Source organism: Monodon monoceros, unplaced genomic scaffold, assembly GCF_005190385.1.
Source record: "Monodon monoceros isolate NGI ecotype Baffin Bay Population unplaced genomic scaffold, NGI_Narwhal_1 Super_Scaffold_2, whole genome shotgun sequence".
In the NCBI taxonomy this organism is placed as follows: Eukaryota; Metazoa; Chordata; class Mammalia; order Artiodactyla; family Monodontidae; genus Monodon; species Monodon monoceros.
Window position 1 is genome coordinate 98,931,117 of NW_021703776.1, and position 15,324 is coordinate 98,946,440.

The window sequence follows — 15,324 nt, forward strand, 5'->3', positions numbered from 1 at the left end:
GGTGTGCTGTGGGGGGCCAATTATATAGGATCCGTGTGAGTCTGAGTCAAGGTCAAGAGAAGGCCAAGTTGGGGGCTTGGCCAAATACAGCCCCAGGTTAAAATCAGTACGGGCTGGGCTCACGAGTTGTGTGAGGGAAGAGTACAGCCGCCAGCAGTCAGCCTGGGGCCAGCTCTGGGGGCCAGTGTGCCACCCAGCAAGCCACCATGACCCTGAGGGGCGGGACCCCAGGCCTGGCATCCCATTAGGACAATCTCTATATGTAAAAGAGTCCAGGTGGCTCTCTGCCATCCTGAATCCAGGACCACATGGAAGCAGGGCCCCCCGGAGGCCAGAGGTCCTGGAGGTGACTTGTGTCAGCCCCGAGGGAGCACCCCGACTGCACAGACTCCACACCCAGACGTCGGAGCTGCCCCTGCAGGCCCTGTGCACACGGACACATCGGCCTGGATTCCCTCAGAGAGGCCAGTGCACAGGACACTATGAACGTGAACATGGGGTACAGCGTGCTGATGGCTGCACCCTCCCAGCACCCCTGGAGTCTCCTCAGGATAATTATTTATTATTCATGGTCATCAGCATCTTCAGTAATTATTCATATGATCCTTAATTATTATCCTTAACAATAAGAGCAGTAAATAGCAGAAAAGTCCTTGAGGTGCCTAAGGCCCAGGGCCGGGTGCCTCCAGCAGTTAGACCAGCTACTGCCCCCAGGGCAGTGAGGGGACCACAGACCCCCATCCACTGCCCGGCCCTGTCCCTGCCCCCCCCCCCCGCAACGGGGCCCAGGGGACCGCAGGAGGAGATGGTCCCAAGGGCTGGAGGAGGAGCTGTGCCTTCCTATTCCTCTCCCGTCAGCGGCCAGGGCCTCCCGGGCAGGGCCTCCACAGGAGGGGCCCAGGCAGCGCACTGAACCCTGGGTGAGCCATGTGTCCACACTGGGCAGCCCACTAACTTCCCGGGTCTGAGCCGTGTCTGTGCAGGGGCTGGGAGGTGAGGGCCCCCAGCTGGCCCGGCAGGGAGAGGCGTCGAGCAGGGCCGTCTTGGGGTAGCTCCTCGCACGCCATGAACTGGGAAACCTGCAAAGAAACCGGAGTGTGAGAAGCTAGAAGCCAAGGGGCAGGGGAGGGGCAGAGGATAGAGAGGGTCAGGAGACCCTGGTGACAGACAGAAGAGGCCTGCAGGGCACAGGGGAAGCGCCAAGGCAGACAGAGCACGACTCCCACCGGCTCTGGGAGAAACGCGCTCTGGGTGGGCAAGAGCCAGACCGGGCATCTGGGGGCCTCGGGAGCTTCTGCCTGACTCGGGGAGAGCCTGAGGCCACAGCCGCTCCCCTCCCCAGGGAACATGGCCGCTGGATTCAAACCCAATCCAGAATAAGGGGCCCTGAGCTGGCACAGAAGCTGTACAGAGAGAGAGACAGGGTTCTTTCCTCCAATCTAGAACTCAGGGACCTAGAAACAGAGGCAGGCGGGCGGCCAGGCCTCGGAAGGCCAGGCAGAGTACCAGGGCAGGCAGGAGGGGCTTTGTGGGTGCTGACGAGTCTGCTGTGAGATCTCTGCGGAGGAGGCTGTGAAGGGAGACTGGCACATTGGCTGACGTGGGCCCTGGTGTCTGCAAACAGGAGCAGGCGGCAGATGGGAGGGGGGAGCAGATGCCAGAGGGAGGGGGGAGCAGATCCCAGGCCACCTCTTGTCGCCAGAGGAGCCCCATTCTTGAGACCCAGACACAGCTGTCCCGTCAGGAGGCCAGGAACACACGTGTCCACTTAGGAGAGGACAAAGGGCAACAGAGGCCCATCTCTGGCAGGAGGGGAGAGATGCGGGCCAGAAGTGCTACCCTGGGGCTTAGCCAGAGCCTTCAGGACAACCCCGCAAAGCACTGAGCATGAGAGTCAAGGGTTGGCAGCAGAACCTGACCCAGGGGGTATCAGTCGCAGCAGGGGCTTGGGACCCTATCCCAAGGGCACGCTGGCACCCAGCACCCACCACCAGGCCCCTGGCTCAACAGTCCCTCCACCCACAGCCATGACACAGGCACCCTGAGTAGATACGGCCATTCAGGTGACACTAGGGGAGCGAATGCCACTCGGCCTGCTGGCTTCCTTGGCCCAGCTGTCTGGGGGCTTAGTTGGGGGCTCTCCTGCTGTGCTCTGTGCTCGCAGCTCCTAGCGCAGCCCTCCTCCAGGAGTACAGCCTGGGAGGAGGGCAGGAACAGGGTGGGAGGCGGCTGGGGCCCAAGGCCAAGCAGAAAGGGCAGCAAAGCCGGTCTGGGGCGGAATCGGTGCAGAAGAGGCAGGGCTGGGGTGCTTGGAACTTACCTGAGAAAGCGAGTCCAGGGCGAGGGTGGGGAGGGGGCTGACGGGCAGCAGAGGGGAGGTGGAGGTGGGGCCGGGCCCCGGGGTGATCACAGCACTGTAGGCAGGCGGGACCAGCGTCACCTGCCTCCGCAGCAGCTGCAGGACAGTGGCCATGTCTGCACTCAGCCGGGTCTCCAGCCTGGGGCGAGAAGGAGGAGGACGCCCTGGGTCTCAGGGAAGTGGAGACACCAGTGACCGCAACTCCAGGACCACCCTCTGGACAGCCAACTGGCCAACCCCAGGTCCACTCTTCATTCTAGGTGTGGCAGCCCCTGGCTCGGCTCTGAACGCAAGGAGAGGGTCAAGCTGCTGGACACGTGGACAGGCCTAGACAGAGCAGACACCCACTTCACCCTACAACACTGCCCGAAACCCACAGACCACACTGCAGTATGCCCATGCCCCACCCCTACTAGCCCGCGCCCCTGGACACACACAGCCGGGCCTAGGCTGATCCCAGGGACCACCCTCACCTGTTGAGCTGCCTCTGGAGGGCATCCAGCCTGCTCTCCACATCGCCCCGGGGCCGGCGGCCAGGGCTGGAAAGAGGGATGTTGAGGAGGCTGGGGGCGGGGGCGGGGCAGCGAGGCAGCTCCTGGTACTGGCGGCCCCGGCTGTCCCCCCAGAAGCTGAAGATGTTGGACACTCCTGAGAAGGCGCCTGGAGCCAGAGAGCTGGGTTGAGGCTGGGACAGAGGCCACGCCCCGCCCGCCTGCCCAGGGGGCCCTCGCCCTACCTGACAGTGGGTTACAAGTGTCGCTGCTCTTCTCTCCATCCTCAGTCAGGGGGTCCCCACCCGGCGGCTCTCCGGGGGGCCTGGGGCTGGAGAAGGGCACCAGGCGGAGGGGGCTGGAGCTGCGGCCTGGGCCCTCATCCTCACTGCTCTCAGGGCTGGAGGGGCCGCTGGACAGGCTCTCCCCCCACGGCCCCCCCTGCCGGCCCCGGCCACTCAGCCCTGCCCCCGCCCGGCTCGGCCCCAAGGCCGACACCTCCCCTGGCTGTTCCGGGTCTGTGGGAAACAGAGAAGGGGCCTCAGAGCAGGCAGGAGGCACAGAAGGGAGGGGAGGGGAGGGGAGGGGAGGGGGGGGGGGGGGGGGGGAGGGGGGGGGAGGGGAGGGGAGGGGAGGGGACTGGAGGAGGTCTGGGAGATGACTGTGGCTGGACGCCCTGGTTTGTCCCCAGTTGTTTCTTCCGCTCTCTTTCCCCCACTTTCAAGGGGACTGAGAACTCGAGGGCGGGACCAGGTCGTCTGTGACCGCTGGCTGCCCAAGCACGGGCAGTGGCACTGCTGGGAGGGGCTCTCTGGGACCCCGGGCCCTCAGCCCGCGTGCTGGCCTCCTTGCCCTCCTTTGTCCTGTCTTTCCTCCCCTCATCAGTTCAAAGCAGTGCCCACCAGGACACCAGCCCTGCAAGGACCAAAGAAACTTAGGCACGGCCCTGCCTTGGAGGGTGGAAGAGGGCTTCCTGGAGGAGGCGACATTTCAAGTGGGCCTGAAAGGATGGGGTGATGGGGTGGGGGGCGGGACACTAAAGGTAGGACCGGAAGGTCTCTGTAGCCTGGGGGTAGCTGACCCGCCGGACCCCACGCTCCGCCCTCAGCCCCGCCTCCTCTAGACCCCGCCCCCCACCCGCCTCCCGGCTCACCTGGACCCCGCCCTCTCCCCTCCCCCCGCCTCACCCCTGTCAGTGCGCCTGCGGAAGGACAGCTTGCGCTTGCGTTGCCGGTGGAAGCCGCCCTCCAGCTCCGCGCTGCCGGGAGAGCCGGGGATCATGTTGGTCTGGAACCGAGAACGGTGTCAGGGCCCTTCCGCGCCCACCCAGCCTGCCCGGTCCCGGCCAGACCCCCTCCCGAACAGAGAACGTGGGGTTGGGGGTGTGAGCTCTGCCCCAGGACCGGGGCTGAGGCTGGGACGTTCACAACCTGGTCTGACCCAGATACCATTTGACAGACAGGGAAACAAGCCCAGAGAGAAGGTCACACAGGGAAGGGGCAGCCACCCAGCATGCAGCCAGCCGCGCGGCCCACTCACATCCCGCAGGTTGAAGGTGATCTCCAGGCTGGACCAGAAGTGGTCAGAGAACTCGGGGTACATGTCCAGCACCTCCAGCAGGTCATCCCGGTGGATCTTGTGCAGGTCACAGTAGGTGAGGGCCCGCACGTCCCCGTTGGACTTCCCAGGGCGCGCATACAGGTTCAGAGGCTCTCCGAAGATGTCATTCTTCCCTGGAGGCCACCGAGAGGGGGGCTCAGCCCCTGGGGCGGCAGCAGACGCAGCAGGCACCTGACTTCCAGGCATTCTCACCCTGGCCGGGCCCCAGCCCCCAGGGCCAGGGAAGCATCAACCAGCCCATCCTCCCCCAGCTCGCAAAGGCAGGGCGTGTGGGCCAGCCAGCAGCTGCCCGTGGCCCTGGCTTCCTCCTTGGGTTCTAACTCCTCTGGTACCCCCCAAAGCCCACGTCCCAAACACCCTCCTGGCCAAACACTGCACCCCCATAAACAATGTTCTTCAAACTACAGATCAAACACAGTAGTGAATCAAGACCAGCATTCTGTTTACTCAAAGCAAACAGGATAGCACAGCTTAGCACAGCATAGAGCAGGAAACACCAGAAAGTAGTTAAGACGACTGTTGTTTGGCAAAACTTTGGTTCCAGTTGAGTTTGGGGGTGTTTGTGGCATAAGCATGTGTTTATGCCGAACTGAAATCTATAATGAACCCCCCCCCCGTTGGCACATCTGCCCTGAGGTGTCCAGGGCCAAAGGAAGGACAGGCAGAGGGCAGGGAGTCCCAGTGCCCAGGTACACCTGCCCACGTGCACAGGTAGGGCAGAGAAGAAGGAGCGTGAGGGGAAGAGGAGCAGGACTCCCTTTGCTTTGGAGGCGAAGGCTTGGTTGTACTGCCTGAGGCTGCAAAACCTCCCTCCACTGTCTACCCTGGAGCATCTGGATTTGGTCCTGTTTTAAGGAACAAGAGTGTCACTGCCCGTGAGGAGACCCTGAAGGGAAGCAGAATCTGGAAACCCCCAGAGTCCTTTCCACCGACCCCTTGGAAGGCCTGAGCTTGGGTGAGTTAAAGGAGCCCAAGGTCCCTGTGGGTGGTCCCGGGGCCACAGCCCCTAGGGCTGTGTCCTTAACGGGCTGGGTGGGACCCCTCCAGGCCTCGGCAGGCACTTCGGGCCCAGCTCCCGGTCCCTGCCGTACCCAGGATGGCCACGACAATGTCGCCCCGCAGGATCTCGATGGAGCCCCGGGAGATGAAGTAGAGGGCGGTGAGCAGGTCCCCAGCGTGCACCAGCGTGTCCCCTGGCGGCGCGTGCGTCGTCTTGAACTTCATGGCCAGGGCCCGCAGGCAGCCCTTGGTGGCCCCTCGGAAGGGCTTGCAGTGCTGCAGTAGCGAGCGATTCAGGTGCAGGCAGATATCGGCCTGCAGGCACTCAGGGAAGCCCTTCAGCACCTGGAGGCAGGGGGCAGCTCAGCATGCCCTCTCCCGGGACCCCACTCCCAGCCCCACCCGGAGATCCAGCGGGCAGCACCAGGGCGTCCGGTATCGGGAGGAGGACCTGGGTGCCCACTCCAGCTCCACCCCTTCCACCCCTTCCAGCCGTGCACCCTTGGGGACGACGCCTCACTGCTCTAACCTCCACGTTCTAACGCGTGAGGCTCGGAGACCAGCTCCCGCCTGGGGCTGTCATAAGGATTAAACACGGTCACCCAGAGCCTGGTCTAGCACCTGCCCCAAAGTGACCGCTCACCCAGTAAACGAGCTCCATGGGCAAAAGGAGGGTCACGTTCCTCTCAGGGTCCTGCCTGGCGCTAACTGGGACCACCTGAACCACGGAGGAGGGTGACTCTGGCGGTCTGAGACGTGCCCGCTACATGAGGAGGAGTCCCTACCATCACGCTGCTCCCTCCAGCCCACCATCAACCAGAGGCCAAGCCCAGTGGCCTCACCGCATTCATGTCGATGCCATTGGTGTAGGACCAGGCGTGCTGGAAATACTCCTCGAGGCGCTGGCGCAGCGGGTTGGGGATCTGGTGGAAGCGGATGAACTCACGCACCCGGAGCATCTGCGTGTGGTAGCGGGCCGTGCCCGAGTACAGCCGCTGGATGATGGCCGACACGTTGCCGAAGATGCTGGCGTACATGAGGGCTGGGGGCGGGGTGAGTGGGGCCGTCAGCGTCTGAGGGACCCCGCCCGCCCCTGTACTGGGTCAGCAGCACATGCAGGCACATCTCATTGTGAGCACACACGGGAGATGCACAAGCACAAAAGCCCAGGCACACCCCCCTCGGCTCTGCCCCGCGCCTCTGCCCTGGTGTCCCAGCCCCAAACATGCCATGTGGAGGCCCCCGGGGTCTCTAAGGCCCAGGGCCCCGCTCTGGCTCCTCTAACACCCACCCTCTCCTCTGTCTCGGGCCCTTCCCAGGCCCCGGGCCCCCGGCTAGCCGCCGCGCCTGCCCCAGGGGCACACTCACAGCCGATCAGCATGACGCAGATGGAGAAGATCTTCTCCGAGTTTGTGTTGGGCGAGACGTTGCCGAAGCCCACGCTGGTGAGGCTGCTGAAGGTGAAGTAGAGGGCGGTGACGTACTTGTCCTTGATGGAGGGGCCGCCCAGGCCGCTGCTGTTGTAGGGCTTGCCGATCTGATCGCCCAGGTTGTGGAGCCAGCCGATGCGGGAGTCCATGTGCGGCTGCTCCATGTTGCCGATGGCGTACCAGATGCAGGCCAGCCAGTGCGCGATGAGCGCAAAGGTGCACATGAGCAGGAAAAGCACGGCCGCCCCGTACTCGGAGTAGCGGTCCAGCTTCCGTGCCACGCGCACCAGCCGCAGCAGCCGTGCCGTCTTCAGCAGCCCGATCAGCTATGGGGGTCGGCGGATATTCAGTGGGGGAGGGGGGCAAACGAGGAGTGGGGCCGCTGCAGCTCTCGCGGGGCATCGGAGGTGAGATCCCCAGAGGAGCTCTCCCCGGAACCTCCTCAAAATAAAAGCGCCTCCCGCTCACTGGGCGCAGCACGGAGCCCATTCACCTTCGTGACAGCTCTGTGACAAAGGGCTCGCAGTTCCCAGGGCCAGAATGAGGAAAGTGGGGCTCGGAAAGGTGCACCTACCCTCAGGTGCCCGGCCAGAGCTCCCACTAGCTTCCAGGGCACTTCCATGTGAATTAAAAGACAGTGGCCACTTTGGACACAGACACATTAGGAAAAGGTGAGCCCTCTGGACCGCTACAGCTGGGGAGTGGCTCATATGGAAAGGGGAGCAGGTGCGGGTTAGCTGGGGCTCTGCCACGCGTCTGCCACCCTCCCTCTGTCTCCACCCCCCCCTCCACCCCACCACCTGCTGCCCTCCCCTTGCCCCTGCCTCCTTGCCAACCCACCTCTTCAGAGCCAGAGCCGAAGATAAGCAAGTCAAAGGGGATGGCGGCCACCATGTCAATGAGGAACCAGCCCTTGAAGTAGTGCACGGCGATGCGGCCGGGGTGGCTGACCACCTCCTCGTTGGCGTTGACGTAGGTGGTGCGGAAGTTGATAAGGATGTCCACGATGAACATGATGTCCACGATGAGGTCCACCACAGCCAGCGGCTGGCAGGCATAGCCACAGTCGGGGGCCGGGCGACCCTCTTCCGTCTCCTTCAGCAGGAAGGCGGCCGAGTAGGGCGTGAAGACCGCCGTGTAGATGACCAGCAGCAGGATGAGCCAGTCCCACACGGCCTTGAAGGGGCTGTAGTGCAGGATGGTCCAGCGGTGAATGCGCGGTGCCTGCAGCTTATACTCCGGCAGCACATCGGCCCCCAGGGACAGGACCTGAGCCGGCGGGGAAGGTGCAGGTGAGGGTATGATGTCCAGCCAGGGTCTGGGCAGGGAGGACAGACCATGGGGCCCTCCAGGGTAGGAGCAGGTAGCATCTCTGCTGGGCCCTCCAGAGAAGAGGCCACGCAGAGTAAGCGGGGAAGCCCACCCTCAGACAAGCGGACACGGCCACTCACCAGAGTTCCTTCCCCATGTGGCACGGGACCTCCTGGCTGGCTGAGTCCAGGGCACCAAGCAGTAACACCCACAAGTACTGCTCCCCACCAGCAATACAGACCGATAACTATGGATATAACTCCCACCGTGAGATCTTACCCACACCCCCAAACACCACACACACACACACACACACACACACACACACACACGCACGCACACACGTCCCACATATACTACAGTCTCTGTCCAGATAATGCTCCAAGGACTACAGCTTCCGGCCTGGGCGATGTAAATGGTGGTGGTCACTCCAGCTCCTTACGAGTCCCATTGCTGGTGGCCCAGGGACTGAGGGCCTAAATGTCCCTTCATGCCTCTGGCCCAAGGATACCAGCCACCCAGCCTCAGGCCCTTTGGCATCCCGGAAAGAGAGACCATGACACTCACTCCCCCTCCCTACTCACCCTGGCCCAGGGCAGCCATTCAGAAGTGACCACCCAGCCCCGCACCGGCTCACCTCCTGTCCTGCCCCTTCATCACCCAGGCAGAGGCAGGCTCGCCATCCAGACCAGGTGGCAGCAAGTCACGCCACTCTTTCCCCCCAAGCCAAACTAAAAGAGCTGAGACCAGCTTTCTCGTGCTGTCCCAGGAGCCTCTGTCTGTCCCCCTGCGGCCTCCTCCTGCCCCTCAGAATCCCCAAACTCTCCCAGCCTGGCCCTGCCATCCCTGGGCAGCCAAACCCAAGGCCTCACCCGCCCCCTTGAGAGCCAAGGTTGCCGGCCCTGCGGGAGCAGTACTAGGTGCCTGGGCCCCGCATCCTCAAGCCTCTGCGCTGGGCAGGGCCGTGGTGGGTGGAGCCGCAGACGCCCGTTCATATTCAAGCTGGGGACCCCCTGGAACCACCCGCACCAGATGGCCTGTGTGGAGAGCCTCTCCTTGGTGGACCGGAAGTTAAGATGGGCCTTAGTTAGGGGTTTGGCCACAGGGGCTCCAGACGCACAGGATGGGTGGGGTGGGCAGCTGGGGCCTGGGGCAGGAGAAGGGGCACGTGGCTTCCAGGCCCCCGCTTCTGCCCTGCCTTCAGCCCGAGCCCCTTGCTCCTTAAGGCAGAAAACACGGGCGGTGAACTTTCAGGGGTCAAGTGGGGACTGCAAAGGGCCCTCAGAGACAAGGAGGCAGAAGAAGGTTCCCGGATGGGGTTCCTCACCACACCTGAGAGGCCAGGCCCCCGGAGGCTGTGCTCAACCACACCTGACAAATGGGATCCTGCCCCCTACCTGAGTCTGCCCACAGCAGGACCAGCACCGCCCAGGACACAAGCACATATGCCGGGGGCAAGGCCAGGGCACGAGGCCCGGCCCCGCAGACCTCCTCTTGTGGGGGCCGGCCGGGCTGCTCAGCTCTGCAACCACCAGCTCGCCACACGGCCTTGCCGGTATATAACCTCCCCTGTTACATAACCTGTTGTCACACAGAATACTAAAACTCATTTAAGCCAAACCCCGGGTCCTCACCTGTGGCCGGGAAGAATCCCCTCCCATACCTGTCCCCCAGCTGGGAGGGTCACAAGAGCCACGGCAGAGACTTTAGGTGCTGGTGGTGGCGACAGGGGTGGGATTCTCAGACCCAGACCCACCCATGAGCCTTCCAACTCCCCGGGCCATCCTCCCTGAGCTGGCTTCTGGCTCTCTGCCAGAAGCCCCCCAGGGGCTGGAGACGTGGCTCCCAGGAGGTGCCTATAGAGTCAGCAGCCTGGGGGACCACAGCGTAGCCACCAGCACCTCAGGCTGCCCCAGAAGAGGTGGACCAGGTGCCCGGCTCAGCCTGCCCTCACCACTCATCCAGTGGCCTCTGACCCCAGCCTCCTCGGGTCCCAGCCCCCCAACCTGGACCCCTGAAGCAGCCCACGCCTCACTCGCCCGCCGCAGGGTCCACTCACAACACACAGAGTGCTGGAGGGGTGGAGCCCCTGCACCTCTGTGCCAGGCCCGGCTGCTGCCCGCTGGCTGGGGGAGGTGGGGTGGGAGTGGGAGCCATCCTCTCCTCCCCTGTCTCCCCGCCATCCTCTCCGCGCACCCACTTCACTCCTGTTCTCCCCTCTCCTCCTTTTGCGTGTCGAGCTAGAAGGCTGGGCCACGGAAGCCCAAGGAGAAGGGAAGCGCTGGCAAGAAAAACACTGTCCACCTAGGCCCAGCGGGTCTGGAGAAGAGCGAGCAAGCCGGAGCCAGGAATGGGATGAGCGGGGCCACAGATCCCAGCGCTCCCAAACCATCCTGCATCTCAGAAGCCCTCTCCGGGCCTGGAGCCAGAGCCCTCTGGGCCGCATCCATCTCGGTGCCCCCGCCCCGGAGGGAGGGGGAGGGGCTGGGGGGGGGTCACCTACCTCCTGGGCCACCAGGCTGGAGATGCGCACGGCCCGCCTCACCCGGCCTTTCTGGGCCCTGGGCTGCAGAGCCCCTGTCCTGCTCGCCTTCCCCGCTGGGGCCGCCATGGAGGACTTGGCTCCCCCCAGTTTGCCTGCCCGGGGCCCAAGGGCCCAGCCAGCGCCTCACCTGCACCTCAACAGCAGCCTCAGCCCAGGCTGCGCCCCAGCCGCTGGCGGCCTGGCTCCCAGGGCAGCCTCTGGCACGAAGCCAGGGTCACTGGGGCTGGGCCTCGGGGCTGGGGTCACCCTGGCAGTGAGCGCGGAGAGCAGCCCGCCTGGCTCAGGCCGCCCATGGCCCCCTGGTGCCGGCCCCGCTGCCAGGGTGCTGCGCTCTGCCAGCTGCCAGCCCAGCAGCAGCAGGGCACCGCGGTAGGAACCTCGGCTCCTCCAGCCGGCCCCTCCTCCTCCCAGGTCCCCACCCCCGCCCCGCCGGCACCGGGCTCCCGCGCCCCGCCCGCCGGCCAGAGGCCCCCTCCCCCGCGGCCCGCTCCGGGCTCCCGCCGCAGCCACTCCCGCGGCCTGTGCCCCTCCCCCTCCCCCCGGCAGCCCGGCCTGTCACCGCAGATTAATGGTCTCCCCGACACCCCCGCCCCGCCGGTCCAGTGCCCAGCCAGCCAGAGTCAGACAGACACCCAGAGATGGAGCGACCGGCCGGCCACCAAAGAGCCAGGAGCACAGGCTCACGCTGGCGCGCACAGACCACAACACGACAGCACACGCTGTGGGCACAGGGGCAGGGCAGCCGGCAGGGCTCCAGGTGAGGACGAGAGAGGCAGAGGTGGGAGGGGGTGAGGCCGAGGCAGCCAGATATGGGGCCTAGGGTGGGGGGAACGTTCTGGAGTCAAGGCCAAGGGGCCGGAGACCTGGCAGGGACCCAGAGAGCCAAGGCGGCAGCGGAGCGGGGCCAGGAGGAGGGCTGAGCAGGCCCAGGGCAGCGCGCGGACAGCTCCCTCACTCGGGCGGCTCAGGGAGCCCGAAGGAGCTGGAGGGGGCGGTGGGACTGAGGCGAGCCAGGTGTGGCCCGGGAGCCCCCTCCGTCCCTGGATTCTCAGTCCTGACCTTCCCCCACCCCACCCCCAGGCCAGGACGGGAAGGAGCTGGGATGGACTGGGCAGTGGGGGTGGCTTGCTGCCAAGAGGAGGCAGGAGACCAGGCTGGCCCTGCCACTGGGCAGTGTTGGGCAGTGCCTCCCCCCCAGGCTGGCAATCTTCTCTGGTCTGGAATTCAGGGACTTGACCCCTCTTGTATCTGTGCGCCCAACTCCATACCCTCCTCTCCCGACTTGGGAAGGAAAACTCTCCTCTCCCATGGTCTGGGGACAGGGGTGGGCACCTCTGGGCCACCCTGGCCCTAGCACCGGGTTCCCACCCTCTGCCTGGCTCATCACATTGGCCTAGAAGAATCAGGACCCCCAACCTTGACCTCTGTGGCCCCTTCTAACGTGAAACCTCCCGTTGGTTTGCCCCCAGGACTCTGTTGTGCCCCGTGGCCACCTTCTCCCACCCACCCTCACCCTGCCAGGTGCCCGGCCTCAACTGCCCTGTCCTCCCTGAGCCCCATCCACCTGTCCTCTGTATCTGCCCCTCCCGTGGGCACCCCCCTCCAGTCTCCCCTGCTCCAGGATCTCTCTCGTCCCAGCTCTGAAACGCCACCCTCACCCCCAGCCGGCACGTCCGCCACCTTCAGGAGGCCCTCACTGACTGCACCCCTCCACCCCCCCTTTTGACCACAGTCCACTCCCACTCCACTCCCTCCAAGCTCCTCCCACGTGAGCGGAGAGCCAGCGAGCTGGACACCTACCTGGGTGACCTTCTCAGTGACATTATGGGTCCGCTCCTTTATCTTGGGGGCTATGATCTCCCGGTCGCTGGTGGGCGAAGCCAGGAAGGGGTCGCCCTTGAGGTCCACAAAGTTGAGGGTGATTTGGGGAATCTTGCTAATGGTGCGGTAGCGCACGAGGTCCGAATCTGATGTGGAGTTAAGCAGGCCGCTGCGCAGGGGGTGCATGGCCCCTGGGGTGGAGGGGAAAGGGGGTCAGGGTGGCAGGCAGGCAGGGGCAAAGGCCGTCAGGTCGACAACACAGAGCTGAGGTGGAGACGGGCCCTGCAGGAGCCAGGCCGTGGGGTTCACTGAGGCCAGCTCAGGAAACAGGAGTGGAGTCCCTGAGAAACAAGTGAGGGCAGACCCCTCCCCACCGTAAGGAAGCACGCCTGATGCAGCTATGAGATGACGAAGGGGAAAGAGCCTCCATACGGGCCTGTTCAGCAGGCACTGGGAGCCTGCCAGAGGCCCAGGTGGTGGCAGGGACCCAGATGCCTCTCCCGCCTTCCCGACTCCCGTGGGCATCCCCGCTCCAGGCCAGCCTGGGAGAGCCAGCTCCTCGGGGCCAGCACCTGCTCTGAGAGTGGAAGAATGCAACGGGATGAATGCACGTTTAATGGAATAAAAGGCTACTTAATGGGATTAAGTAAGCGCTTAATAGGATTTCCATCTCCCAGGCACACAGGACAGGGCGGAGAGGGAGGAAGCTGAGGGCCTGGAATGGACAGGCCCGCGGGTGAGGACGCAGCCGGGCAGTTCCTGCAGGGGTGGGGCCGACCCTCACCGGTGCTGGCGTGGCGCGGCGGCGGGGGCAGCGCCCCAGCGCGCATGGCCTCGATGTCGTCGGCCGAGGAGGCGCGGCGCACGCTGGCGCAGCTCTCTCGGGAGCGCGTCCGGGCCAGGCTGCAGGTGGAGCCCGAGGCGTCAGGGTTGAGGCTGTGCGCCCGGGGCGACGGGTGCGGGCCGGGCGCGCAGGCGGGCGGCGAGCCCGGGCCCACCAGAGCGCGCCGCTCCTCCACCGGCCCGAGCCCCGCCACGTGGTTGTCCATGGCCGTCACCTCGTCCAGGGCCAGCGACTCGCTGCTGGGCGCCGCGGGCGTCAGGTCCATGTCCACCACCACGGCCCCCGGGGCACCGGCGCCGCCTGCGCTACCCGGCCGCACCGACGAATCCCGGGCGGTCAAGGCCAGCAGCGCGGGCAGCTTCAAGCGGAAGGTCTTGGCGCGGCCTGCGTGGAGAGGGGAGGTGCGTGGCGCCAGCAGCCCGGGAGAGGGCCAGGCCTAGCAGCTGGAGCCCAGTCACCAAGGGGAGGAAGGAGGGAAAGTGGGAGCCCCGAGAGCCGCCGGCACCCCTCCACCCCTACTCCTACTGCACAGAACTCAAGTCTCCAGAAAAAGTCTAGAATGCAGTCGTATCTAAGACTCCGCCAATAATAAACCACCATTTCTTGAGCCTCACATCACCGGCAGTCTCTACATACACCACCGTGGCTCTCACAACTGCACCCATTGGGTATCATTACCTCCATTTTAGACTTGAGGAAATTTAGGCGTCAGCGAGTTATGTGATTTGCTGGAGGTCACACAGTAAACGGCAGGGCCTGCATCCAAATGGAGGAGTGATGCCACGGGTTCCCGCCGTACCCTGCCACCTTGGAGGTGGCACCCATGGAACAGGTGGGGCCAGTGTTACTAATGCTGCCACTTTAGAGCTTGAGAAACCAAGAGGTGGTTTCTTTCGCCATGACTCTGAGGGAACATTTAAAATTAAACCCAAATGGGGCTTCCCTGGTGGCGCAGTGGTTGAGAGTCCGCCTGCCGACACAGGGGACACGGGTTCATGCCCCGGTCCGGGAAGATCCCACGTGCCGCGGAGCGGCTGGGCCCGTGAGCCATGGCCACTGAGCCTGCGCGTCCGGAGCCTGTGCTCCGCAACGGGAGAGGCCACAGCAGTGAGAGGCCCGCGTACCGCCAAAAAAAAAAAAAAAATTAAACCCAAAAAAGCCACGCAGGGGGAGGAGGAGGTGTCTGAGCCTTTGAGTCATGGGGGGATGAGGTGAGGCCTCCACGCCTCCAGCCACAGGGAGGAGTCCCCTCACATCCTCTTCTCAAGTAGCCAAGGCCACGGCAGGGAGCTGACCCGTCCGGGAACAAGGACCAGAGAGAGAAACTTCACAGAGTTGAGTCCATGAGAGACGGAGCCTTCTCATGAGCAGAGGGGGCTGCCCCGAAGTGGCCAGGGCCATCTGGGAAGGGTGAATCCCCCATCCCTGGGGCTGGAGAGAGGATCACTCCCAGGGGATGCTGTGGTGGGACCCCAAGCGGGTAAGGCTATGAAACCAGCCATGCTCCTGCCCCAGGGACCTGTGAATCTGGGCTCAGTCACTCCACCGCATCTGTCCATGCTGAGCTGGAGGGGACCGGCCGTGTCCTCCATCTTCTCTCCCCCATCCCTGAAGGGATCCCCTCCGCATCCCTTCCTGCAGAGCACTGCCCTCGGGCGGCCTCACGGCCCCAGGGAAGGGAAACCGTGTATTCCTGCGCCAGCCCAAGAACACAGCTGCACTTACCGGGGGCCAGCCAGCTGGTGGGAGGGGCACGGTGATTGGTGTCACGGTCTGGGGATCCCACCATGTCCTTCTCCATCACCACCTCAAAGTTAAGGATGAACATGATGACAGCCCCATCTTCGTTCTTCACGGGCACCACATCCACCAGGCACGGGAAGCAGCTCCCTGCAGAGCAGAGA

At 64.5% G+C, this 15,324-nt stretch overlaps 1 protein-coding gene across 3 annotated transcripts in view; it reads right to left on the minus strand.

Annotated features, from left to right (window-relative positions):
* Nucleotides 1–536: 536 nt before the first annotated feature.
* The window catches only part of KCNH2 (potassium voltage-gated channel subfamily H member 2), a 33,686-nt gene continuing 18,898 nt past the window's right edge, over nt 537–15,324 (minus strand). The window contains exons 3-15 of one of the 3 annotated variants that reach the window (XM_029233492.1): nt 15,146–15,310; nt 13,361–13,804; nt 12,556–12,767; nt 7,740–8,168; nt 6,838–7,225; nt 6,312–6,511; nt 5,562–5,814; nt 4,390–4,583; nt 4,038–4,137; nt 3,096–3,368; nt 2,833–3,019; nt 2,321–2,498; nt 537–1,079 (exon numbers count right to left, since the gene is read on the minus strand). In XM_029233492.1, the coding sequence (XP_029089325.1) occupies nt 951–1,079; nt 2,321–2,498; nt 2,833–3,019; nt 3,096–3,368; nt 4,038–4,137; nt 4,390–4,583; nt 5,562–5,814; nt 6,312–6,511; nt 6,838–7,225; nt 7,740–8,168; nt 12,556–12,767; nt 13,361–13,804; nt 15,146–15,310 (3,152 nt within the window). In that variant the 3' untranslated portion in view covers nt 537–950. Of the gene's footprint in view, nt 1,080–2,320; nt 2,499–2,832; nt 3,020–3,095; nt 3,369–3,508; nt 3,766–4,037; nt 4,138–4,389; nt 4,584–5,561; nt 5,815–6,311; nt 6,512–6,837; nt 7,226–7,739; nt 8,169–10,713; nt 11,228–12,555; nt 12,768–13,360; nt 13,805–15,145; nt 15,311–15,324 lie in introns of those variants that run through there. The other 2 variants (XM_029233494.1, XM_029233493.1) reach the window with 2 other exon arrangements.